Source organism: Podarcis vaucheri (genome assembly GCF_965113315.1).
Source record: "Podarcis vaucheri genome assembly, chromosome: 5".
In the NCBI taxonomy this organism is placed as follows: Eukaryota; Metazoa; Chordata; class Lepidosauria; order Squamata; family Lacertidae; genus Podarcis; species Podarcis vaucheri.
Window position 1 is genome coordinate 66,090,923 of NC_138763.1, and position 26,412 is coordinate 66,117,334.

The following is a 26,412-nucleotide window of genomic DNA, read 5'->3' on the forward strand; positions in this document are numbered from 1 at the left end:
CGAGGGCGCCCAAAGGGGTGGGTTAGGCTGAAATGGGGCTCGGTCCCAGAATATATAGTCGCAGAGGGGAGAAGAGACATAAAATGAGACCAGGAGGAGCTTTCCGGTTTTTTTGCTCAAATTCCCATGCATGGACCATCGCTGGTTCCCTGGGTGTAGCGGGGGGGGGGGGGGAGGCAGCTTCACAGACACAGACACACACCCATCAAGTAAATAAATAAAAATACTTGAGTAGAAATTGTAGAAAGATTTGGACAGATTTCCCCTCCCCCCGGAGCATTCGGGGTCAAAAGAAATTTAGAACAACTGTTGTCAAGACAGTTGACAACAGTTGATGGGCTGCATCAATAGGAGTATAGCATCTAGATCAAGGGAAGTAATAGTGCCACTGTATTCTGCTCTGGTCAGACCTCACCTAGAGTACTGTGTCCAGTTCTGGGCACCACAGTTCAAGAAGGACATTGACAAACTGGAACGTGTCCAGAGGAGGGCAACCAAAATGGTCAAAGGCCTGGAAACGATGCCTTATGAGGAACGGCTAAGGGAGCTGGGCATGTTTAGCCTGGAGAAGAGGAGGTTAAGGGGTGATATGATAGCCATGTTCAAATATATAAAAGGATGTCACATAGAGGAGGGAGAAAGGTTGTTTTCTGCTGCTCCAGAGAAGCGGACACGGAGCAGTGGATCCAAACTACAAGAAAGAAGATTCCACCTAAACATTAGAAAGAACTTCCTGACAGTAAGAGCTGTTCGACAGTGGAATTTGCTGCCAAGGAGTGTGGTGGAGTCTCCTATTTTGGAGGTCTTTAAGCAGAGGCTTGACAACCATATGTCAGGAGTGCTCTGATGGTGTTTCCTGCTTGGCAGGGGGTTGGACTCGATGGCCCTTGTGGTCTCTTCCAACTCTATGATTCTATGATTCTGAATCTGCTAGACAAGAGCCAGACTGAGGATGGAGGTGTATCCGCATCACCCCCGCACAAAGGCTTTGTTTTTGTAGGGACAAGCTTTAAGATGCCTAAACAAAAAAAGGTTAGGAAAAGATGAGGTTTAACGCCTCCTACCCCACCAGAGATTGTCCACTATTAAGCATTCTCAAATTGTGGCAGTCTTCATTTTTGTGCCTCTGACTTCCCCCACCTGCCAATAAATGGGACAATGAGGAGACTAGCGCCAATACTTTCAGTGGCTGCATCTGAAGGGGACAGAAAACGGTTGCGATTGTGGAGTTGCACATTATCAAGGAACAAAGCAAAGCTTATTTTAGGAGATAGCAGTGCTGTCCAATCTAGTGTTTACCTACATTTGTCCAGACCTATAGCCTGCCTACTATAGCCTGATTGGCCCAGGTACAATATCTCACACGCATTAGAAACCCAAAGATTTGCACATGGGGTTTTAAAACACGAATTTCATTTAACCAAAGATCTTGAGTGCTTCCTTTTTTCCCATAGAAGGGGGTACAAAATAGCAGAGGGTGAGGCACTCGCATGGATCCTATGCAGTCATGAATATATTCTATAGCAACAGTTTTAAGCTTTAAAACAATTATAGCAAATTACTTGCCTGGCATTTTCTAAGACTAGCAAAAACTGCTATAAGCAAGTACGTAGGTTTGATGCAGCTCAGCCAGCTCAGCTCTCCGTGCCAATATCTTGAAAAAGTACATGCTAAACATTTAAGAGAGGTTTAGCCAGAAAGGGACATGTCAAAGTATTCTTCAGAATGCAATTACGTATTACTTCAACCCAGCATCACATAGCAGAAAGGTGGTTTCTAAATGCAGATGGCAACAAATGGAAAAAAATTCTTTAAATTGTTCTGCTCAGGTACCTATCACTGTTTTAAGCCTCAGCCTGCTTCAGGGGAGTCTGTGGCCTAAGTTTTCACAAGAACACTGCTTTGGAATTAATTCACAAGTCTTACACCTATCAGACCTGGCTCGTCTCATGCAACTCACTCGTGCAATGGGTGTACTTATCAAATAACTTATCTCTCGGAATGCTGACCTCAGTTCCGGCTCTAAAGGCATTTGCTGCAGTCCCCACAGCAGCAAAAGGGCCTTTCAACAGAACCACTCCATTTACATAAAACATCATAGAAAATCTATGAAAAAATGTTTTTATTGCATACCCCATGTCTTCTACACTGAGGCTTGCCTTATTCAAGAACCCCAAATCATGGTGCCAGCATTCTCAGTGTATCCCTTGTCAAGGCATCCAGACTCCGATAACCATGGGATAAAAAAACGCAGAAATCAGTATTCTTTCTTAGTCTGTGTGAGGAATCCTGAAAAAATCTGTTCATTTGTAATGATGCTATACATCTATCCTGATTTTTAAAAATTATACTTTACATTTGGTGCTGTTAGGCAGCTGCCTTAGGTTTGTACCAAACTACGACATTTAGGAACTAAATGGGACAGGTATTTGCATATGAAACAGGGATGGGTAAAAAAAACCCTACGGTTTATGTCTGAGCTCTGCTTCTCTGGGTTCTGCTTCTCTGCCAAGACATTCCCTGGCACAGGGCAGCTGCTTAGCCACTCTGTTTAAGAAAAAATAGTTTTGCACAGACTTGTTCCAAACTGAGTTAATGTTTGTGAGAAGGATTGTAATTCCCTGTGAGGTTTCAACCAATCATAACCTTTTACCGAGAACTCTATTTGTAGACTTTAAAATGTCACCCCTTAGAATCCCAGCTTCCATTATAGATGGGGTCATGATGTCTGAAATATAAATCTGTAGAAGCTACTGAAGATTCAGAAGTTTTCAATATAGCTTTGCATCTGAGCGGGAGAATTAAATGAAGAGACATCACTCATTCTGCTTACAAGTTTTATTTACATAGGAATAGTTACTAGTGGTCTTGAATGAAGGCAAAATACCTTCTATTTACAATTTATATACATGTGTATACTTGAAAAGTAAGAAAACTGTACAAGAGAACCCAAACAGAGGACATACACGGGAACCAAGTAAGTAAATACATAAGAAAAGAAAGACATTTTAACTTCAAATTGTATGTTGTAAGTAATATAAAGTGTAGTTTTAAATCTGATAACGATACATAAATATTCCAACATACTGTAACCCAAATCTTTAAAACCGGTTCTGCAACTTCTTTTAACACTTGACAGCTGAAGTAGTCTCTCTTTTCTTTCAATTTTTTAATGCAATGATAAATTTCCACTTCATTTCCACGTACAGGGAACAGGTACAAAAAAAATCATAATGCATTTTTATTTACATTAATACTATCAAAATGGATTTAGAAAGAACAAGCATTAGCTGCTCAGATTTTAAGAGGTATCCTTTCCATCTCCCTCCAGTTCAAATGTCATTTTTAAAATGTTTTGGAGTGTGAAGGAAGTTTAAGAGCTTCCATAGATCACATTTACAGTACAGTGCTGATGTTAGATGTGACTGACAGTATGGATTTAGGGTATTAATTATTGTACACACTGCAATTCAAAACTATTCCATTTTGCATTTAAGTGAGAAAGGTTTTAATATACAGGGACTCAAACTTTCACATTAACATTGCTTAAAATGTGCAAAAGCATTTGTCACTAGCTTATTCATTATACTAGTGTTTATCATCAAGTATAAGTCACTTTGATTTAAAAAATAAATCAAGAACTGATCTGATTTTCGTGGAATAGGAATCCAATTTTTCTGTAATGTAAGCAAGCTACCTACCAAGTACTTCAGGAAGCAAAATTCCAGAAACCCATCAGTTGCTTATACAAGCACACAGTTAAAATAGTTCTCTTAACCACTGCCATCTTTAGGCCAAAAGACTTTTTGCCCATGACTTTGCGGCAAAACTTGACGCAGCATACTCTGTTCCACCTTACGTACATTCATTTAACCAAAGAGTGAAGCTGCAGTTTAAAAGGAGTTTAGCAAGACATATATAAAGCCTCCTATTATCTGGCATGTATACCAAAGCAAAAAAACTTATTTGGTCCTAAGAATTTCACTGGTTAATTTTGGAGGTATTTGTACCAAAATGTTTGGTTCAGGTAGCAGTTTTTGGGCCTTACTTTTTAAACGCCTGCTTTCCTCCCAAAAGTGCCTTTGTGATCATCATAAAAAAGGTATCCCTAAAAATTTAAAGTACCAACAAAAGTTATTACAAATTTTTATTGCATTCAACTTTAAATATTAAATATGCATTAGCCACTTTCTCAGTTTCATAAGTTTTTATTGTTTTGCTTCCTGTGAAAAGGGCTCCTCCCACAAAAAGCTCTTTAATACTGGCAACAGGGTGAACATTTCATCAAATTCCACCACTGTACTCAGTCAAATACTGTCTCTTCCTTAGGTCTTCCCAAGCTGTTTCTTCTTAGTGGTTTTCATTGATAAGATGTTTAAAATCCTTTAACAAGCAAGTGGTTTCTTTATTATTTCCAATAAACTTGAAATTAACTTTTTAGTGCTGGACTATGGTTCTTGTCTCCTTCTTTGCTATCCTTCATTAATGATGCAAACACCTGCAAATTGATTTTTAGGTAAGTGTTAAAAATCAGACACTATTCAATCTCTCATTAACTTTTATCAATACTGATACCTCGTTGCAGGTTCGTTGCATCCATCATTATCACTGAAGATTATTTCATTCCCACTCCATCTCTTTCCCCCCGAGTAACCCAACATACAAAGTGTCAATCCCCAAGTGATTAATAGAAAACAGGGAATGAAAAAGCACCATGACTCTTGAAAATGGTCTGCCTTAGAATCACATGAAGCCCTTCTTTCTGCTCTCCAGTCAACAAGGGTTATCCACAAGTTAAAACAACACAGCTAATTTTCCATTTTAGCCTACAGAAGGGTTTAATATGGAAAGATACACTGCTCATTTTACACCACCTGCTCTTTTGGGACTCTTGTAGAGCAGGAGGCACACAAAGAAGGGCCTTAGATGACGACTGTGGCGTCAAGAATTTACAACAGAAATATTGCTGCACACTGTAGCTGTGTAGTAGTTTGCCATAGGGTTAAAATATAAATGCTTTGAGTTTAAGGAAGTGTAGCTAAAGGTATTTCCCATTTAATAAGAGTTCAGTACACCACCCATGAAGTAGCATCATGACAGCATGCCCCACGCCCTCCTGAAAATGACAGGTAGGCAAGTTGTACTGCCTCCCCATGCAGACACAGCACATCTTGCAGGAACACACCAGGGCCCTCATGAGACCTTCCCAGAACCTGCTAAGCAAGGTGGAAGATTTTTAAGCCCTCTGCCTTGCTTACCAGCCTCTGGTAAGACCCCGCAAGGATCCCGAGATCATGCGTGGGGGGCAAGGCCTACTCAGCACGCCAGCTTTGGACAGATAGAGGTTGGGAGGGGTCCTGTTCCAGGGGCATTCCTGATTTTATGTGATTTTGCCTTTGCAAACAGAACCCCAGAGCCTATTCCCCATGTAAGCTGTGTGCTTACTGTATTTCTGCTGATGGTTTAATATTATTTTATGTGTGTATGGAGAGAGAGAGAAAGCATGTTCATATATTTTAATTGTTTACTGTGTTTATTCTCGCTAAGCTGTCCTAGGCAATGTGTTTTTGAGGGCAGAAAATCAACAGTTAACGTGACCCAATTCATTTATAATAAAAATGAACACTTACCTGAGCCCATTTTTTGTTACTATTCTGCATCTGAATAGATGTAATACAAGTAAAGAGCTTCTCCGACGTGATGTCTTCAGGTAGCTTTGTTAGAAACTGTGCTATATGAATGAAGTCCATCTGCAGGAGGATATCTTCATATAGCCGAAGAATTCCTAATCCAGTTCTGAACAAAAATTCTTCTCCGTCTCTACAAAAGACATCCCAGACGCGACAGGCCAGATCAAGGGGTAGTGACTTGCTGTACAGGGTGAAGATCCTGAGGGGTGGGGGGTTTTTTTTGGAAATCAGAAGTATCAGGAACATGAGGACAAACTACATGCCATCAATTTTGTGCTGTGAACTTTGAGCTCCTTCACTGTCAGTGGTATTTTATTTAGGTAAATGTAAAGGGACTCCTGACCGTTAGGTCCAGTTGTGACCGACTCTGGGGTTGCGGCGCTCATCTCGCTTTATTGGCCGAGGGAGCCGGCGTACTGCTTCCAGGTCATGTGGCCAGCATGACTAAGCCGCTTCTGGCGAACCAGAGCAGCGCACGGAAATGCCATTTACCTTCCTGCCAGAGCGGTACCTATTGATCTACTTGCACTTTGACGTGCTTTGGAACTGCTAGGTTGGCAGGAGGGTATTTTATTTAGAAGTCCATTAATACTTTGGATCTGGGAAAGACACACTGATAGGTATCCCACTCACACAAGCTGACTCTGCAAATTTTCCCTGATCTCCCCCCTCCCAATCCACTGCAGTCCCCCGTACCAAGCTTTTCCTGGTGGAGGGAGAATGGTACAAGAAGCTGCAAGAGAGAAGGAGGGGTGGGAAAGCTATACTGCATGAGCAGACATTCACTTGTGTAAGTTTAGACACCGACAATCACAGCTAGATGGGAATTGTGTTCCCAACTTGCCCCAACAACTGCTCACCCCGCCCCCCTCAACCACACAGAATGGAGAAATTTCTACAGAGTGCCCATTATCTGTATTATCAAACTTCAGCTGCAAGTTTATCCACTTAACACAGAAAGCAAAACAGAACCTATTCAATCAATATTCCAACTTACCAGTCTATCAAGTATATGTCAGGGGTAAGTTTGTAGGATTTAAAATGGTGAAACAATTTGGGGAGGTTTTCCTCAAAAAATACTTCAAATGCTGCAAAGTACTTCAGCATCTGTAAAGAAAAAAAGAGAAAAAACTAATAAAAGTCAGGGGGGGGGGCGCACAGGGTGCCATAACTAATGAAGCCTTCAAGGAAGCTATACCCCTGTCTACAGGACATATTCTGCTGGTTTTAGTGAAGAAAATGCAGCGTACATCATTTAAATAGTAAAACTTCCAGTGCAGTTGCTATGACAACTGTAGTATCTGTACTTCTTCAGCAACAAATTTGGCCAACTACACTTACAGTGTAGACAACAAAAAAATGAGCTAGTCACTTTTTCATTGCTATCTTTCCATCCTGGCAAAAGCAAGAAATTGGCTGTAGGGTAGTCATTAGCCCATTGTTTCCAGAAAATGAATTATAGGAGAGGAAGCTACAAGAACAGAATTCTGAAAAGGGGTGGTAAATTTTAACAAAAGAAATAGTTTCCGATTTCATTCCAGAGACACAAGTACCCCTGCTAGTGGCAAGTATGAATGCAAAGCACTGTTCTTTAGGAAAGCAGAAATTCTACTGGGTGTAGACTGACACCCATTTCCTGCCTGTTAAAAAGATTCTAGTTGTCACAAAATGGTTTAAGTGAAATAGTAAGTTACGAGACACTGGAACTTGTATATACCATGCTGTGATCCACACGGAAAAAGGCCAATTGGCATGGCTTGTTCAGGAGGTTTGCAAAGGCAATGAACGCATCTGCCTCTTCCAGATTGAGAATAAGGACTGCAGCAATGAAGGACATTCCCTGGACCTTCAAAAAACAAAAGCAGTGAAAGTGCATTAAGTAAACTGTCTCATTTTTATATTAAGGTAGTGATCTGTAAGCTACAGTATTAGTAAAGGCTAGAACGTAACCAAATTTATTTACAGTTTTGACCAAAAAAAAAAGGCTAACTTGTTACAGAAATGCTAAATTCAGTACTTAATGAGTTATCATTCAAATGCTCAAGGCAGTAACGTGATTAGGGCAACTTAGACCTGCTTCAATCACTGAAGTTTCCACTCATGGATGTATGGGTAGAGTCTACAGCATCCTGGAGTAAGGCTGCTAATGTATTTTTTTAATAGCTTCAGTAGGAAGAATTGGCAGGTGGTTACCAGACAAATATAAGGTGGTAAAGCCAACACATGAATCATCTACATTCAGGGATTTTCTCCCCTTGCTTTTCTAGGAGCTAATGCCATAGGGAAGGAAAATCTATACAGTGGTACCCCGCAAGACGAATGCCTCGCAAGACGGAAAACCCGCAAGACGAAAGGGTTTTCTGTTTTGGAGGCGCTTCGCAAGACGAATTTCCCTATGGGCTTGCATCGCAAGACGAAAGCCCATAGGGAAATGCTGGCGGTCAGGAGCAAAGACTTTCGCCCACAGCCGGCCTTCAGAAGAGGACCTCTTCTGAAGGCCGGCGGGGGGCAAAAGTCTTTGCTCCCCCCCGCCTGCCTTCCCCCCGCCTGCCCCGGGCGATCTTAAAATGCGGGCGGGCGGGAGCGAAGCGTTCGCTGCCGACCCCCAGCATTTTAAAATCTCCCCGTGTCCTGGGAAGATTTTAAAATGCTGGGGGTCGGGAGCGAAGCGCTGCCGACCCCCAGCATTTTAAAACCTCCCCGGGACACGGGGAGATTTTAAAATGCTGGGGGTCGGCAGCGCTTCGCTCCCCACCCCCAGCATTTTAAAACGCTGTTCCGAAGTGGGGCGGGGGGCGGGAACACCTGGCCCCGCCGCCCCACTTCGGAAAGCTGTTCCGAAGTGGGGAGGGGGGGCGGGGACACCTGGCCCCGCTGCCCCACTTCGGAAAGCTGTTCCGAAGTGGGGAGGGGGGGCGGGGACACCTGGCCCCGCCGCCCCACTTCGGAAAGCTGTTCCGAAGTAGGGCGGGGGGGGCGGGAACACCTGGCCCCGCCGCCCCACTTCGGAAAGCTGTTCCGAAGTGGGGCGGGGGGGGGGGGCGGGGACACCTGGCCCCGCCGCCCCACTTCGGAAAGCTGTTCCGAAGTGGGGCGGGGGGGCGGGGACACCTGGCCCCGCCGCCCCACTTCGGAACAGCTTTCCGAAGTGGGGAGGAGGGGCGGGGACACCTGGCCCCGCCGCCCCACTTTGGAAAGCTCTTCCGAAGTGGGGCGGGGACACCTGGCCCCGCCGCCCCACTTCGGAAAGCTCTTCGGAAGTGGGGAGGGGGGCGGGGACACCTGGCCCCGCCGCCCCACTTCGGAAAGCTCTTCGGAAGTGGGGAGGGGGGGCGGGGACACCTGGCCCCGCCGCCCCACTTCGGAAAGCTGTTCCGAAGTGGGGAGGGGGGGCGGAAACACCTGGCCCCGCCACCCCACTTCAGAAAGCTGTTCCGAAGTGGGCCGGGGGGGCGGGGACACCTGGCCCCGCCGCCCCACTTCGGAAAGCTCTTCCGAAGTGGGGAGGGGGGGCGGGGACACCTGGCCCCGCCGCCCCACTTCGGAAAGCTGTTCCGAAGTGGGGCGGGGGGGGCGGGGACACCTGCCCCATCTGCCCCACTTCGGAAAGCTGTTCCGAAGTGGGGCGGGGGGCGTGAACACCTTCTGAAGGCGGGCAGGGGGCGAAAGTCTTTGTCCCCCCTGCCTGCCTTCCCAGGGGCTTTTAAATCGCCCCGGACAGCGGAGAAGTCCTCCGCTGTCCCAGGGTTTTTTAAAATGCTGGGGGTGGGAAGAAAAGCCCTTGCCCCCCCCCAGCCTTCAGAAGAGGTCCGGGGACAGACTGTCCCCGGACCTGGCCTGAAGGTGGTTTCCCTAGGAACGCATTAATTGATTTTCAATGCATTCCTATGGGAAACCGTGCATCGCAATACGAAAAAACCGCAAGACGAAGAGAATTGTGGAACGAATTAATTTCGTCTTGCGAGGCACCACTGTAGTAGAATCTGGTGCACAATTACTGGGAAGTCCCAATCACATGTCAACAGGATTTACAGACTCATCTCTGCAGGCTACAGTTGAGCCATTACCTCTAGACCAGGGCTGGGAAACATTTTCAGCTCCAGGACAGATTCGTAGCTTCCCCATCCACAACAGGCTACATTACTATGTCAGGTAACATCAAAGGGGCTTGTCATCAGAACCAAGCAGCTAACTGGTACCGGCAGAGAGCTCTGCTTTGCCCATTTGCTGGTGCAGTTTGAATCCAAACCACATCTGCAAACAGACATTCATTCTCTGTGTACCAGCAAAGCTGTCCACACAGTTGGTCAGTAGAGGGAAAACATCCCTTTGCTGATGCAGTTTGAATTTAAACCATAACTGTAAATATACAACTTCAAAGCGCCAATCAGCTAAGCAATGCTATCAACAATACCTCCTTGTCAAAGAGATACTGGAAGTGTACTTCAAGCTCCCGGTTGTTCCTTCACTGCAACACCACATCTGATGTCAGGTGTGGGGCAGGCGGGCGTGTACTGAGGAACATGATCCTGTGAGCCAGAGTAGGACCCCTGCCAGATCCAATTAGGCTCATTGGCTGGTGGTATCCCACCACTCCTCTAAATGCAACAGAGCAACTGGATTATCTATAAAACTATCACCCATACATGAAGTTGCGGGCAGGATTTGAAATATAAGCAATGGATTATTAAAAGAATTAATGGTATTGGGTTTAGATAATAAAAACATATGTGTTTTAAAACAGCTAATAAAAAGAAGTAATAAAATAAACACCAGGAAAGGAGGGGTAGGGAGTCAAAAAGAAGTTATGTATGTATGTATGTATGTATGTATGTATGTATGTATGTATGTATTAAAAAAACTATCGTAAGTGTTTTGCAGTATCTATGGAGACATTATATGTAAATGTATGTGTGTGTGTGTGTGTGCGCGCACACACACACACACACGCACAAATATGAGAGACAGACCAACCTCTTCTATTGGTGCTACACAGGCAAGCTAAATTGAGATAGTTTACTCAGCAAAAACTATTCCTTTAAACATCAAGCTAATATTTGTATGAAACGTCATTATAATGTGAAGAATGGCAATGTTGTAAGGATACTTACATAGCCTACATCTGGTCTGTAACATGTATATGCTCCCAGGACACTGTGCAAAAGATCATGATAAGGGCCACCCTGAAGTGAAAACAACGGAAAAAAGAAACGTATATGTTAACATTTATTTTGTTTTTCTAGCTTTATTTTGAATTCAGAAGACTATTTCCACTGGGTCACAATATATTCAATCTATACAAAGTTAGGCATGCCCAGAAGCTTGGCTATATATGTGTGACAGCAGCACTGAATTTTCTACAAGTCCATTTGTTCCTGACTGCATGGAACTGTAACAGCTCCAAAAGACTAAAAAAACACCTCTACCTATTACCTATGAACACATGTGCAAGCGAGTGCACACTTTCTCCATTCTATTGTACTACCTCCAAGCAAACAAGGGACAGTGAGCTAAAGTGTCAACACTTAGGAACGCTGGCAGTCACCCCAAACTGTACAGACAAAGTGCATTGTTTTCTCCTAATGTTCTCTGGACTATACGTACTGCCAAGAGCTGTTTCAGTGCGACAAAATGTAACTCTGAATTCACAACACTTGTGATCCAGCAAGCGTTTTTTGATGCGGAGAAAGCCTTGCATACAACAAATTGTGTATTTTCTTCCACCACTATCATCCTGTCCCAGATTGTGAAAAAGTAATTTCAGACAGATTCTTGGTTGTTAATAGTTTCCTCCTCCTCCTCCTCCTCCTCCTTTTTTAGTGGAGACATTAGGTCAGAGGTCACCAACATGTTGCCCACTGATAGTGTGCCCACCTGTACCTCCTACAGTACCCACAATGTGTCTCAGTAACTTATCCACTCAAATATCCATGAGACACTGTTTGCTCTTCCTGCTCAGCTCCTGCTTGCACTGACTCAGCTTCCCCTAAACTGAACACACTCCCTTAAACATGTCTACATTTCCCTGGATGCCAGGATTTGACACATACCCTCTCATCCGTTCTGAATAGAGATACAAATAGCTTCTCGTAAGCAACTGCAGCAGTGGTTGATATTTGCATCCCCCCCCCATGAGGTGGCTGATGAGGGGGGGGGCCTGACAGCACCACATTGAGAGCCTGTCCTTTCTTCTGTGCTTTAAAATGTGGCAGCCATTATGCCAAACCCCCGACAGCAGCCACTGCAGCTCAGAAAGGTTGGCGACGCTGCATTAGGTTATCATATAAATGAAAATTACAGAAACTGTTTTGCAATTTAGTAGCAGCAGGGGTGAGGTTAACTAAACAAAACAGAAAGCCTCACACCTGAACATTTGTTATTTCATCATTTAGTAACTCATATTGGAGCTGAAAATTAACTTTCGGGTTTGCAGGCTGTTCATTTAGGAATGCAAACTGGCTAATCAAATAAAGAAGGGAAACTATCTAGACACAAAGTTTCAGGTGAGGCTTGAGCAAGGCAAACTAACTCTGCAATAGACAGCTCTCTGGGGTTTTTTTATTCTGTCTAGTTGGAATGCACTTTCAGTTTCACCAGAAACAAAAGAGGAAGACCACTCAAGTCTCTTGAGTAAACAGATCCTATTTTAACTCTGGGGATTAAAAGCTTCTTTGGGTCAAGGGACCTGCTATTTTGCTTGTTACACTGTAACAGCATACACAGAGATGGAACTATATAAATAACTTTGTATAGGGGCTTCTTCTTACATGGCATTATAGACTGGAATGCCAATACCAAAATTCCAAGTCCACAAATGTTAAAAGGGGCAGGCACTATCGTTTTTCTATTAAAACATATGCAGAGGTCTGACATATATTCGAAAAGGGAGGCGGGTGAGTATATTTTTTCCCCTTATACTACACCATTTGTTTAGTTATTTGATATACTATCAAACAGTTCTCTGAAATCTGTTTTGTAAGTATAGTAAGATGCCATTTTTTCATGTTTTTAAAAAGCCAAACACTTAACACTTGCAGATTTGTACGCTTGTACTTCTGCCAGAATATTGTTATTTGAACAGCCGTGGAACTGGCTTACCTTCCCAGTTGGCAGTGGTGAGCAAGCATAAAGTCTAGCTGACCAGGTGATCTTTTGTTTGCAGTTATGCCCCACCCCCCAGAAACAATGGCTTAAGCCCCGTAAGACCTGCTATGTTTGCTCAGTGAATGAAGGCAACAAGGTTTGCAAGCTGCATTTACATTCTATTGCTTTAGTTGGACACATCAATCAACCTCTCCCCAAACCCCAGCACTCGCCAGCCTGGAAAATGAATTTTAGCTTGCTTGCTATAGCTGCTTTGTTTCCTCCCACACTCCACCCTTGCAAGCACATAAAGCAAGTCAAAGATCTAGCTATTCGACTGCAGGGAAACAGATGCATATACAGAACATTTGCTAACCTGGTCAGATAAAACACTCCCTCTAAGTACCATGCCAAGAAAATGAAGTTATAGAGTTAATACCTGATACACAAGTGCCTTTTCAAATTATTTTTGAGTCACACTACTATTAATGTAGCATGGAATTCTTCAGCTGCATGAATCCATGGCAGAAAATTCCATTTTTTAAAAAAAACAACCTTTCATTGACAGATTTTTATTTTTTTTAAAGAAAATCAGCCACAGCGGGGAAAATGACCTCATGTTTAACATGTTTGTATCTGAAGAAAGTCAAAAACATTTTACCTTCTGAAAAATATAGAGGGATGGAAATGTGCGGGATATATCCAATTTTATTAGCTCCAAACTAGCCTCCCGATCAGCAACTGATACTCCAGCATCTACAGAGATTAAAGCATGCAGATTTTTATATATGTATATGTCTGTAGAGTTATTTATACAGTAACGTAAGACTATGGCCATCTTCTACGTAGTCTGACTATTATTTCCAATCAGAAATTAAGAAAATACTAACTTAATTTAAAGAAAGCAGGAAAAGGTGTAGAGAACAACTATTTCATTCAACTATCATTTTAACCTATGAGTTGTGTTTGGTATACCACTGCAAAAATAAAAAATGGATTAACTCAAGCAGGCACAGATGTGTTGCCACAGTCCTCCCATTTTGTCCCCTCACCTCCATTTTGTCACAGAATTTCCATCCTATAGTTGGTAAGGGCTCGGCAACCCAGGACAAGGATGTCAGACTATCTAGACTGTGCACTACTCTCTCTTGACCTGGGAAAGAGAGTTCCTAACCCTAAATGTCCAGGAGCTACAGACTTCTTGGACTTGCCAAGTCAAAAGCAACTGCATCTTAATTTAAATTTGGACAATGCCCTGCTACTCATTAAACTGGCAATACAAAGATCCCCATGCCCTTTTGACACAATGGAACCACACCATTCATTCCCTGTTTCAGAAAACAGCCAAAGCATATCCACCCTTTTTGTTCCTCTGGAAAACACCTTTCAACAGACTTCCTGTTTCAATTTTACAAAACTAATTGTTTTTAGAATTCTGGGGAAAGGATATCTCCTGAGAGCAGCCGTGCAAGCAGACACAGTGCCCAACTCATTCTGCGCAGTAAAAGCTCTACTGTGTCCTGTATTTTTACTTTACTCCACCAAGGATCCTTCTCACCAGTCCTTCTTCTGTGATAGGGAAAAAACCTCACTTTCATTAATTCTCTTCCTCCCTTTCTGCCTGGTTTTTTTGCTTGCTTCTTCTTCCTCTCTCTCTAATCCTTGCTCTGCCTCTACCTTCTCCCTTCAACTAGAACACAGTTGTGCAATTTGGGCTTGTGGCCACTTGTCCTATTCTTTCTCCATCCTTTCTCAGTAGCCTTCAGCACTTGACTTGAGATTTGGGCATTATCATCATTTATTTTAAAACTCCCCTTTTCAGGGTTACATCCTGAAGTCTCAGTTGTTTTCCACTCCTTATGGAGTGTTCCACTATTCAAGCCAAAGACCTAAGTTACCCAGTTTGTGCTCCTGTTTATTCTGAAAGCATGGTAGTTTCTAGGCCAGCTCTTCCAGGCTGACAGCAGCCTGCTCTCCAGCACAAAGAGCTGGGGCCTATACAGCAAAGAGACTCTTCAGCACAACACTATATTCCCTCATCCATCTATTGTTCCTGAAGGGCTTATTCCCCAAACATGAAATCAGGTTTCAGACCTCTTTAGAGACATACTGTACTTCCCAAGCAAGCATGCTAAGATATCATCACGTCATATGTTTATATTGGAAAAGGGCTTCTCCTTCACCCCTCTAATTTTGTACTGCTCATAAGGTTGGATCACAAATGACCAGACTTACTCTGAACTGATATTGCCAGTTCTGTTTGATAAATTGGTATCCTCCCCACAAAACCTACTTTTATTAAGCTCTTCCAGCTTCAGTATTTATGGCAAATCCACTGGATCATAACAGTATAATATTCTCTGAAGGAAACCCTCATTTCAACAAGCAGACGATTTTAAGGTATCTGCTACTGTGTTCGAATCTCCAAACAAAGAGATGAACAAATTCAGAAATCTGTTTGGGATTCAACTTGCTCAGAACTATACCACATCAAACTGTAGATGTTAGCTGATGATAACGTTAGCTTTCTATGTGCAAGTATCAAACGTTTGATCCTACAATGAAGGATCTAGTCCCAAAAAGCCTGTGCTATATTTCTGAATGTGTCATTTGGCTAATCATGTACATTCTATTTAGAAGAATGTAAAAGCAGTAACGGGTATCGTTGTAACCTACCTTCTGCATCATTCTCAGCACCCATCTCCCCAAAACTCTTCCATCGTTCCTTGGCTCTAGATAAGAAGATTTCATAGAGTTCTGCAAAACAGACAGCAAAATGGAGCCAAAGGGCAAATTTACAGATAAGAACTATACGATTTTCACAGTAATCCTGTTTTTTATTATATGCATTTTAGTTATAAAAACCAGGGAGGGAAATCATACTGTGTAATATCCAGCCACTTGACACGGGACAGCTTCCCTGAATTTAGTTTTAGCTTGAGACATGAACAAGCCTTTAGGCTGCTTGTATATCCCCCGTTGCACACACAAACAAACCACTAGGTACTCCATTAACAAAATTTAACCAACTTCAAACCATGGCTTCATATTCCAGAACTGTTGAACATATATTCCTAGTTAAGATTAACCAGGAAACAATTGTTAATGGAAACTCATGTAAAAGGGCTTCATGCTCAGCTAAAATGCTCCTTCGTGTATCTGGGTATTAATCCAAGACGTGATTGTCCAAACAAGTACATAGAGATCTAGGAATGCTCCATACAAAGATTTGTGAACTGTTAGAATCTTTACATTGTTCCAGTTCTTAAACGAGCTACACTGATCTTTCTTGAAAGAGATGAAACTGAAACATGCTAAAATCTACTAACCAAGTGATCTCTTCCTAAAAAGAGTGAGTCTTCTTGCATATTAAAAACAGTCTCTTGAACTAAAATATTTAGTCAAGTCCCATTATTTAAAGGCTGTCTCCACCCCCACCCAACAAAACCATTAACAAGCTCTAGCTTTTTGAAATGTATTTGACAGCTAGAAAAAGTTGTCCCTTTCATTCTCATCTTTAAATGGCTTCAATTTAAAACTGGTATTGGGAGACTGTGCCAGTTTACCTCTCCTGGGTGAAGCAAAATAGATACATTTTTGAACTTCTGTGGCATAAATTAATCTCTTCTAAAAGCAACTTCTTTCTGTATCAATAAAAGCTATTACAAACTCAGTGGAAGAAATGTTGGGTTATTTCTTGAGACCACCATCCTACTGAGATAAGAGTTTGCATGTTTAGAACACATACCAGGAGTAATATTCAGTTCATTTCCTACAGCAAGACTCCACACTTTCCCACGAACACTTGGAGGCAACCCTTGCCACCACAATTCTCGAACTCTCCTTGTAGAACGCCTAAAAAAAGAGAAGATGGGGTGGTGGTAAGTACAGGTAATTTAGCTGCCATTCCTGGCATTTCCAGGTTGCCCCAGAAGCAAAGAACATCAGCAAGCTTTGGCTCCATATAGTGGAAAGTCAAGTGTTTTCCCTTATGGAAGCCAGATCACCTGAGAGGGCTACTGACACAGCTTTATCCCATTTAAGCCAACAGTGCCTTGTGGTTTCTCCTAGATGCCACACCCAGGGAAACCCCCTGGCCCTGGAAGACTGCAACTTCGCACAGGGTGAGCGTTTAGACAAACTGCTAATGACAACAATTTATTAAAGAGATTACTGAATAGAAAAAGTAATTCTGGACTATCATGAGCCCAAATACATGTTTGAGAACAGAAAGAAAAACATTCAAGGCTTTTGAGGGATATAAAAGCCTGTGAAGCTTATATTTAATGCTTTTTCATCCTGCTCTTCAGTCAAAAGGGCTTCCATAGCAGCTAACAAGCATCAGTAAAAAGGCTCCTGATGTTACAAAGTCATCTATACTTACATGGTCTCCCAATTAGGCAGTATTTCATTGACCCAAATCACCATAGCGCTAGCGATGTTCTCCTCTTGCTTGAAGCGTTCTTTCATTATTTTCTTCCTTCTATGTGCATCCTTAATTTCTATTAAATCCAGAATATTTTTAATTTTAATTTTAAAATCAACATTTCAAAAATGTATCAAGACAGAAAATGTTCTGGGGGTTACATTATCCAGATTAAGTCAACTGCCAAATTTCTTGCATATTGGCGCTGTTGAGATTAGCTCTCGACAGAAATATGAATCTCCCAATATTGTCTATTTCCCCATTTCCTCTTCCAAGTTTGCAAGACACAGTGGATGTCTGCAATTGTGTATATCTAGTAAGAAGAAGTAGGGCTGTACACTGACTAACCAACATCTCAAATAATGTTTGAATAAGCTGTTCTAGAGGAACTTTGTAAGAAACCACTTGTTGTATGAACCATGACAAGCCAAGTTAGGACAGATGTTATTGGATGACTAATTAAATCTCAGAAAGCTGGGAGAGTAATGTAATAGTGAATTCTAAGGGAAATTAGAGAGAGCCAGCAGTTTGGAGCAGAAGCAATATTACTGATTCCAAGCAGAATGACTGGAATAACAAAGATTATCATTTTTTAAGTAAGAGATTACATTTCCAACTCCAACATTTACCCCCCCAAAAAAAAATCCACCTTCTCAGATACCATCAGTATAGAGAGGCAAAGATGAAACACAACAGCAAGTCAGTTGTTTCAGTCTCCAATCCTGTATTTTCCTTTAGCACGTTAGAATTTGTGTTATTTAGTGAATTGTAGAGTTGGAAGAGATCCCAAGGGTGATCTAGTTCAACCCTGTTCAATGCAGGAAGCTCTTAGAAATCTGCCTTGCTTTCAGGACTGTTTCAAATATTACTGGTTTTTGTACACAGACATGAGTGACCTCTATAATTTCTCACCCCAAACCCAATTAAGCCAGAGGGGTTCACTGAAGCCCTTGTGGTGCTACTGCCTGCTTGGGACAGGGAGAATAGGAGGGAGAATAGGAGGGGTAGGTCTTCCAAGTACCCACCACAATACAAGGCTGGTGGGTTGTATTTGGCAAGGCAGGTCATGAGTTCTGCAGGTTTTATGTAAAAAGTGTGTATACCACACTATACAACCTACATGTCACCTGCGTACTTTCCCTTATGTAAAGGGTCCAATTCATGTAAGAAAAAGCAATTCTATTTGATAGGCTGTTAAAACAAATTGTTGACTGCACTGACCAGGCAACGTAAGAAGCAATTTGCCTTTGAGAAAATATTTTAATTGACGCTGGAGTGCTAATCTATTGCTATCATGGGTAAGCACTTGCAAGGGTGTAAGAAAGTTATGCACAAACATTAATAAACACGCACAGCGTTATGGTTTCAACACTGGCACGAGCTCCGAGGGGTAGATAAGCAAATGTATCCTTTGTAAGGTCAAGGCCTAAAGTCTTTTAACTTGCACACAGTCTTGGTGCAGGATGACCACAGGTTTTAGGCTGAGGATAGAATCCACTAAACGCCATCTGCTGAAGGCTGCTGAAGTTGAAAAGGAAGTGATCACCTGCATTTCCATATACACTAACTGCATTGTATACCAGTTCAACAGCGTAACATACACAAATGGTACATATCTAAATTGTGACTCTCTCCAGCGGAACACAAGCTACCAGGCTACTGCTTTGGCTTTTTCTGCCATGTTAAGCTGCAGAGGTGAGTGTAACAGTGAAATAGATGTGTTGTGTGTGTTAGAGAGAAATATCTAGCTGTGCGTGCTGTGCGTGTACACCCACAAAGCATTAATGAATATCTGTCTTCAGAATCCCAAGTACAAAGCAATGTATGAAACAAATGTGAAAGTTTCAGTTCCACACAGAGTGTGCTAAAGTGTTAAAATTGCAGCCATACTTTGAAGGACAAATTAACTTCATTTTAAGACTGTACCTCTGTGTTAAAAGAAAGAAAGAAGAGTTTTCTTTTAGTCCAGGATAATTTGCATTCTATTTTTTATATTCCCACATTTTCGTTTTTAGAAAATAGCATTATGAACAGTAAGACTAGCCATACCTCTCTTTTTTGCTTCTGCCACCATTTCATCATATTCTTGTCTGTGACGTAAAGCCTCTTCTACAGATTTTGCAGGAAGGTTCCTGGGGGGAAAACATAAGCAAGGGTAAGGCTAAATGAATCAAATTAAAAAGTTCTGTTTTGTTTCATTTCCTATACAAGGGAATAAATTATTCCACTCTGCTTACTCCCAATAGGACCCTCCCGTCTGAGCCGTGCAAGATACCATAATTACCTTACTGAAGCAAAGATTTATGCCCAATATCTCAGGAGGCAGGCAGACTATAAATAAGGGAAAAGGTAAGACTGACCCACATTATACAATATTTATAGTACAAACCTTCATCGTTTGTTTCCGGACATAATTCAAGTTGCTGGGATGGATCTAGGAAGTCATTTACAACTTAGGGCAAGGGTATCTGAAGGGCTACCGGAATGAACATTTCTGTGCACCACAAAAACCAACATTAAATTTTGATATGATCTTCAGGAGGAGGTAGGCAAATCCTTCCAGGCATAACTTTGGTCATAACAACCTGCTTTGACATGAAACTGATACTCTGCTTTCAAAAGAACTCATAGCGACTTACGATGGTCGATCCTCCAAAATAAGAGCAGTAGTTGAAAGTGGCTCAAATTCAAAGTGTCTACGTCTTGTCGCTTGGGGTACAGGTTTACATGTTTTTCCTGTTCGTGCTTCATACTCCTAAACAAGATTGAATGATATAATTTTAGTTGATCCACAGATGGGATAAATGGCAACAGTTTAAGCTTCCATCAATGAAGCTATGAGTTGCCTAGGTAACGACAACTTCAGAGTCAGATGAATATTGCTAGCAGCCATGCACAGTATCAGCCTGAGACTCAGGACAGAGCGAAAGGCGCTGCATCTAGTAATCGTGTTGTAACCAACACAAGCTGAAAGAGTAAATGTTCTGCAAATTACAGCGTGTGGAAAATCCATATAAAAGGAGGAAGCAAGACAAGAGAAATAATCTGCTACTTATTGAAAGTTTCTGGTCCCATTCTGATGTAACCTAGTTTTACCTACGGTTTACCGTTATGGTTTGAAGTTCACAAGTTTCAACTAACCATAGTTAAGTTTGTCCTGGTTTAGACATAACACTTAACTGTGATTAGTGTAAAACAGAAGTAAGTGCATTTGAACTGCTCTTCCCAATCACACAGGAAGGACAGAAGGGGGATGGGAAAGTCTAAAAGCACAAGGCTTACTATGGGTTCATTCCTGTAATGATAAACCATGTCTGACAAAGCCACTGTCTTTACTATCTCAGTTGTCAGTAGTATGGTAATCTGAATGTATACCACCACCCTGCTATCAGAGAAAAATGTTGATCAACTTAGGATGATTATACAGAAAATAATTATACAGAAAATAATTATAAAGCATATGTTTCTTCCTCACCAACACACATTCTTGCTGATTGTATTAAAAAGTGAGGTGAAACATTAATTGTGGCCAAACCACAATCTAAAAGCTTTGTATCAAAGAACTGTACCCACAGTGGTTTTGCAGTAACGACTACACTAGAGGTTTGGCCACTCTTTAGTATAAAGGAGATCAGGGCAAAATACTGCTACATACTGAATCAAATCCCCCCCCCTATTAAAAATATCTCAAATACACTGCTAAATTCCACAGACCTAGCCCATTTCAAAACATAAAAAGCAACAAATCAGTTGAACTGAAAAAATATGCTGTTCTAAATGACTGGATTTGCAGCAGCTACAGAGGTAAAAATTATATGCACCAAGAAGTACAAAGCAAGTACACTAATTTTCTCATGAAAACTTTATCTTCGCCTTTAAAATGCATGGCTAGAACGTAAGAGCCCTCCTGGATCAGATCTAAGGTCATTAAGTCCAGCATCCTGTTCTGACTGTGGCCAACCAGATAAAGCTCCTTAATTAATTTGGTACACCTAAAATGTAAAAAAAAAAAACAAAAAAACAACAACCAACCCCCCCCCCAAAACCCCTCAACTATTCAGAAATCCCTTCAGCCAAAATATCAATACTATATGAGGGCCTAACAGAGGATGAGTTTTCATAACATAATAAAAGTTTGGTGCCACCTTTTAAAAGGAGTTTGGCTATTTTGGACACCGTTTGCTAGCATTCAGAATCGGAGCAAGGCACAGGAGGCTTGTGGCTTCGCTTTTGCAAGCGTGTTGGTTGTAGAACAAGAATACCACTTCATTCAAAGCATCCAACTATGGCAAGTTATTGTGGCATCAAATTCATCAGTTATGGTTTGGTCAGACAGCTAAAATAGGGGTTCCCTGCCTGATGCAGCGACAGGGTTGTATAGACTGCAGCACTTATTTGGCATCAACCCACAGCATTATTATTGCTTTAGAGAATGCTGCTGGGACAGCTACAGCATAAATGAAAAGGCCACGCCATTTACATTACTGTGTTTTTGGCACTACGTTGAATCCATTTATGGCAACTGCACAGATGATTTTTCACCCTAACATAAATATTCAGAAATATAATTTACATATTTCAGATGTAGCAGATATCCTAATCTCAATTATTGGGGATGAAATGACTCACTAGAATCAGCAAGATTCAATTCTGCCAAACATGGCTGGCCTTACCAGCCACTACCCATAATATTTCCAAGCTTGTCTTCACAACTACAAGGGCCAGAAGACTTCAACAGACCCATTAATGGGAGCTACTGTCCTCCAGACATGGGAAAGGTAACTGACCTTTGGACATTTTCAGAAGGTCAAATTAAGAGGCTGTGAAAAGCATCTATTCAGAGAATGTTAGAAGCAATAAATACATTTTTATAAGTTATGCAATGGAGTGCAAAAAGATAAATGTTGTGCCAGTGAACACAAAAGTATAGATGCTTGCCAGGCTGATTAGTCAGTTAGGGCTGTGTATACTTTATGCTGGTAAAAGGTTTGTGCCAAGATAATGCAAGATCTGCACCCTGCATAAATTCTGTTTGCTCACTCTGCTTAAATGTCTGCTAATCGTAGATAGTAGCAGGAAACTCTTTAGTACAATAAAGCTTCATCCTGTGACCATTAGAAGCCCTGCCCTAGAAACCCTACCCTGCCTCATCTGTTTTGTTTGTGGTTGTTTTAATTTTTACCAGGCACTACCCAGAATATTTCCAAGTTTATCTTCCCAGCCACAAAGACTATAAACTATCAGGCTACTGAATTCTGGACCCAATACCAGTTTCTGTGCCTGCACAGTGCAAACACCAGCTACACTCAGCCTTTGCTAAAGCACTTTTAGATAGGCTAGCTGAGACAGGTACCTCCTGCACACAGCAATTTATTGACAATTGCTACTGTCTGTTAGAAAATCAATTAAGAATGCCATTTTGGACACAAGTTTCCTTGTGTCAGTACTGAATGCATAAAGGGCAAGGAAGGGATGCAAGAGTCTGAACACTTAACTCCTTGTTTATTTTGTGATGTGACAAACTGAAAGCAAGCTTGTTTGAATGCTCTGCCATTTGAGCAATTGTGTGTATTTCTGACTGTGTAAAATTAAAGTTAACACTATTGCCTTGTGACGTGTTCTTGGCTATAAACACCAGCCAAGGAGATATCAAATATGTTCATGAACCTCAACTGCCTGCATAGCAATCATTTCAAGAGGCTACTTTATGTGCATGGACTAAAAGTAAAAATAAAATAACTATGTTCCTAACACTGAGTTTCTGGATTGCCAATTGACAAACCTTATTTGACATAATGTGAGGTATGGAAGGAATATCAGAGAGATGAAATTCAGTGTTTCTTATGAAGATAACCATGCATGGCAAGAAACTGACTATTCCTACCTTATGCCTCCCTTAGGGGAGCTTTTCCCAACCTGGTGGCCTCTAGATACTTGGACTATAATAGTTCCATCATTCCTGACTTTGGTCATGCTGGTGGGAACTGATGGAGTGGCCCAACATATCTGGAGTGCACCAGTTATTAACCATATCAGACGATTATGACAGCTCCAAAAATATGTAATGCATCGGCTTAAAGCATATCATTCACACGTTATATGTTTTCAGGGAGAAACACTAGTGTAACAGGGTAATCACTGCATAATGTGTGATGCTGCCCCAAATGTTCAGTTGAGAAGCATGTAACAGCATCCTAAGCAGTGTTCCCGAACCTAGTGCCCTCCATATATTTAAAGCTCCCATCAGCCCCAGCTTGCATGACCACTGGTCGGGGGAGGCTGATCTTAAAGCGCCCCGACTCCAATAATACCTTACTGGGTTGGGAATTTTTCTTCATTAGAACTTTAAACATCTGATAGTTCTATACATATTCCCTGCTCCATTGCTTTTTCCTCTGGTGGTATGTCTATTAAAATCATAAGCTTTCAGGCAGCAACACTCTTAAAAAAATGTGTGTGCTTTGTAAGATTCAGATGCCTGATAAAATACTATTCCTGGGCCTTGCACTGAAGAAAAAAATAGATTCCTAGCATCGGATTGCCGATACCCAGCCAACTGAACAGAGTTCTCCAACTCTGTCTAGTCTCTTGATAATTCCGACCATCCACCCAATAAATTGAACCAGGATAATCTATAAATAGAGATCCCAAGATAACTGTGGGAAGCAAAGAAGAAATCCCTTTGTCATAGTGTTATGAAAGTGTATTTTAGACAATCTCTGGTAGGGGCACCATGTCACTCACTCCCCCCCCCCTTGCTGTAAGTAGCATCATTCTCTGGGATATGAAACAAAGACTGTGTTCAAATGAAGTGCAGAATCCACTACATGTTATATTCATCAAACTGAAACCCAAGTATTTCATTGTTCTTGACAAGTCTACCTTGCCACTAACAAATAAGAACTCCAAACCTAAGGATTAGCTTGTTGTTGTTGTTCCAAGGTGGGTTACAATAATAAAAGCACAATGTTTAAAAACAGTTTAAAACAACTTAAAATTACAGAATAACCTTGGTCCTAAAAATGCATCAAGTGTCAAAAGCCAGTGTATAGAGGTGCACCTTTCTAAGTTCAGGAATTTGCATCAGAGAGAGGAGTTGCTGATACATTATAGCAAAGGCAACTCAGAAGATATTAAAAAGCAAGCCTTATAAAGAGGTTTAAAGGAATTTGAAAAAGCAGAGTGTGAATGGCAGTAGATACGGCAACAGACATACAATTACCCCAAGAAAGGGAAATTGGAGAGAATGAAAGATGAGGAAGCAGAGTCAGCCTATCAGCATTTCCACTCTCTCTAAAGAAAACAATATCATTTCAGTGCTACTGATGATCAAGTTCCAATAGATTCAAGTGTCAGGATTCACAAGGCACTGCAACTCAATGCCATCCTTCCTCCCACCCCCACCCCCACCGCAACAAAACACACAGAGGAGGGGGAAAGGGTGCTCCATTTTTTTAGGGTTAACATTTGCGCTTTTTTAACCCTTAAGGCCTTAACAAGCAAATAATAATAATAATAATTCAAAGAAAGGCACTCAAATATTTTAAAGGCAGAAAAGCATGCTTAACATAACCAAGATAAACAGGAAGAAAAGGGAGGAAAAGGACTAGCTCCAACAATCTGAGCTCTCTTACATCTGCCAAAATATTCTTTTATTCTCTCAGCATGTGTCCAATTATGTTACTAACAGATGGGGATCCTGACACTTTGATCTAGTAGTGTATTTGACGAAGAGGAGAAAATAGGACTCCTATCCGACATGACCCCATTCAAATGCCAATATTCTTACTGCAGGCTGTTCCCTATTCAAAGCTACTAACAAATGAATAGTTAGAAACTAGGGGATTAAATGGTTGAAAGAGGAAATAACATCTAAATGACTCATTAGTCAAGATGGCCTGAAAATCGGCTTTTCAAATACATACTACTTTAGACTGGGTTGGGATTAAGGTTCAAGATACTAGGAGAATTTAGTTTAACATGTTAATAAGCAGTGATCTACAGCCACTCTGAGTTTTGCGTGAACAAGAGAATGGAGGGGTACACATTTTTTAAGTGGATCACTCCCTCAATTTAGATGGCGTATTCATTATTTAATCAGTTATCTAGAAAAGCACCAAGGTTTATTGCTCATAGATAATAGTGGCAGAACAGAGAGCAATAGCTGGTCTTAATACAATGGGAAAGTATTGCTCCATGGATAAGAGCTTACTATGAGTACAGCTAGTCAAGAAAAAACCCCGAGTCCTTTGCTTTTAAGGAAGTTTTCCTTGCACTATCATATAGCTGCAGCCTTTGCCAAGCTCAACTCTGGCATATTTTCCCTTCACCAGTCCACTTGGAATGGCGACCTTTAACATTGGAAACTGTTACAATTATTTAATTTCACTATACAGCCAGACGTCAGTGAAGTAGCTGAAAACATTTGTAGACTATTGCTTAAAAATCGCTGAAAGCCACATGCTAAGTGAACAAAAATGAATATTTCATTCAACTGCAACAATTAATCTGGATACATTTTCAAATGAAAGAAACAAAACAAAGAAATTCATATCAAATTTGCAAACTGTGAACAAGGGAAATGAGTAAAACTTGCTTTTCAATAATGGTATTCAGTGACTTGATGAGTTAGTACTGTTAACTCATGCTACAATTATGTGATATGCCATCTAATTCAATGATTGCTAAAAAGATCCCATGCATGGCATATAATGTGATAGAAAAATATTAAATTTCATACCCCTGTGTTTAATAGATTGAGTGTAGATACTGATGCAACACTGCCAGAACTTTCATCCTAATGAGAAAAACAGAAGTAAATCCTTAGAGAAACAATTGACAGTCATTAATATACAGCAACATGCATGCAAACTTTATGTTCTTCTTCACAGTTTATATGGACCACCAGTGTGTACTGCTTTTTCAATCATGCTCATGTTCAATTCCAATGCAGATTGAGATTGAGGAATTGGGGAGATTTAAGACATATACCCATACTCTACATTAAAAGCTAAAATTCAAAGCTTCTATCAAAAAATCACCAAGAGGTTTAAGGCACCGATTGTATAATACGTAAAGAGGACTAAAATAAGAATCCATTACGGCCTTCATAGCCAAGTCATGCCCTAGCCAGCAGTCTTCAGATCTTCTCAATTAGAAAGGCCCGCTCTAAAAGGTTAACATCTGTGGAAACATACATTTGGCTTCTCTCTG

General features: G+C 41.4%; 1 protein-coding gene across 3 annotated transcripts in view; it reads right to left on the reverse strand.

Moving 5' to 3' along the window:
• Positions 1 to 2,823: 2,823 nt before the first annotated feature.
• The window catches only part of TBC1D12 (TBC1 domain family member 12), a 49,291-nt gene continuing 25,702 nt past the window's right edge, over positions 2,824 to 26,412 (reverse strand). Inside the window, exons 3-14 of one of the 3 annotated variants that reach the window (XM_082222061.1) lie at positions 25,940 to 25,996; positions 19,839 to 19,954; positions 19,249 to 19,331; positions 17,158 to 17,275; positions 16,522 to 16,628; positions 15,450 to 15,530; positions 13,435 to 13,529; positions 10,802 to 10,873; positions 7,408 to 7,536; positions 6,688 to 6,797; positions 5,631 to 5,889; positions 2,824 to 4,498 (exon numbers count right to left, since the gene is read on the reverse strand). In XM_082222061.1, the coding sequence (XP_082078187.1) occupies positions 4,430 to 4,498; positions 5,631 to 5,889; positions 6,688 to 6,797; positions 7,408 to 7,536; positions 10,802 to 10,873; positions 13,435 to 13,529; positions 15,450 to 15,530; positions 16,522 to 16,628; positions 17,158 to 17,275; positions 19,249 to 19,331; positions 19,839 to 19,954; positions 25,940 to 25,996 (1,296 nt within the window). In that variant the 3' untranslated portion in view covers positions 2,824 to 4,429. Of the gene's footprint in view, positions 4,499 to 5,630; positions 5,890 to 6,687; positions 6,798 to 7,407; positions 7,537 to 10,801; positions 10,874 to 13,434; positions 13,530 to 15,449; positions 15,531 to 16,521; positions 16,629 to 17,157; positions 17,276 to 19,248; positions 19,332 to 19,838; positions 19,955 to 25,939; positions 25,997 to 26,412 lie in introns of those variants that run through there. The other 2 variants (XM_082222059.1, XM_082222060.1) reach the window with 2 other exon arrangements.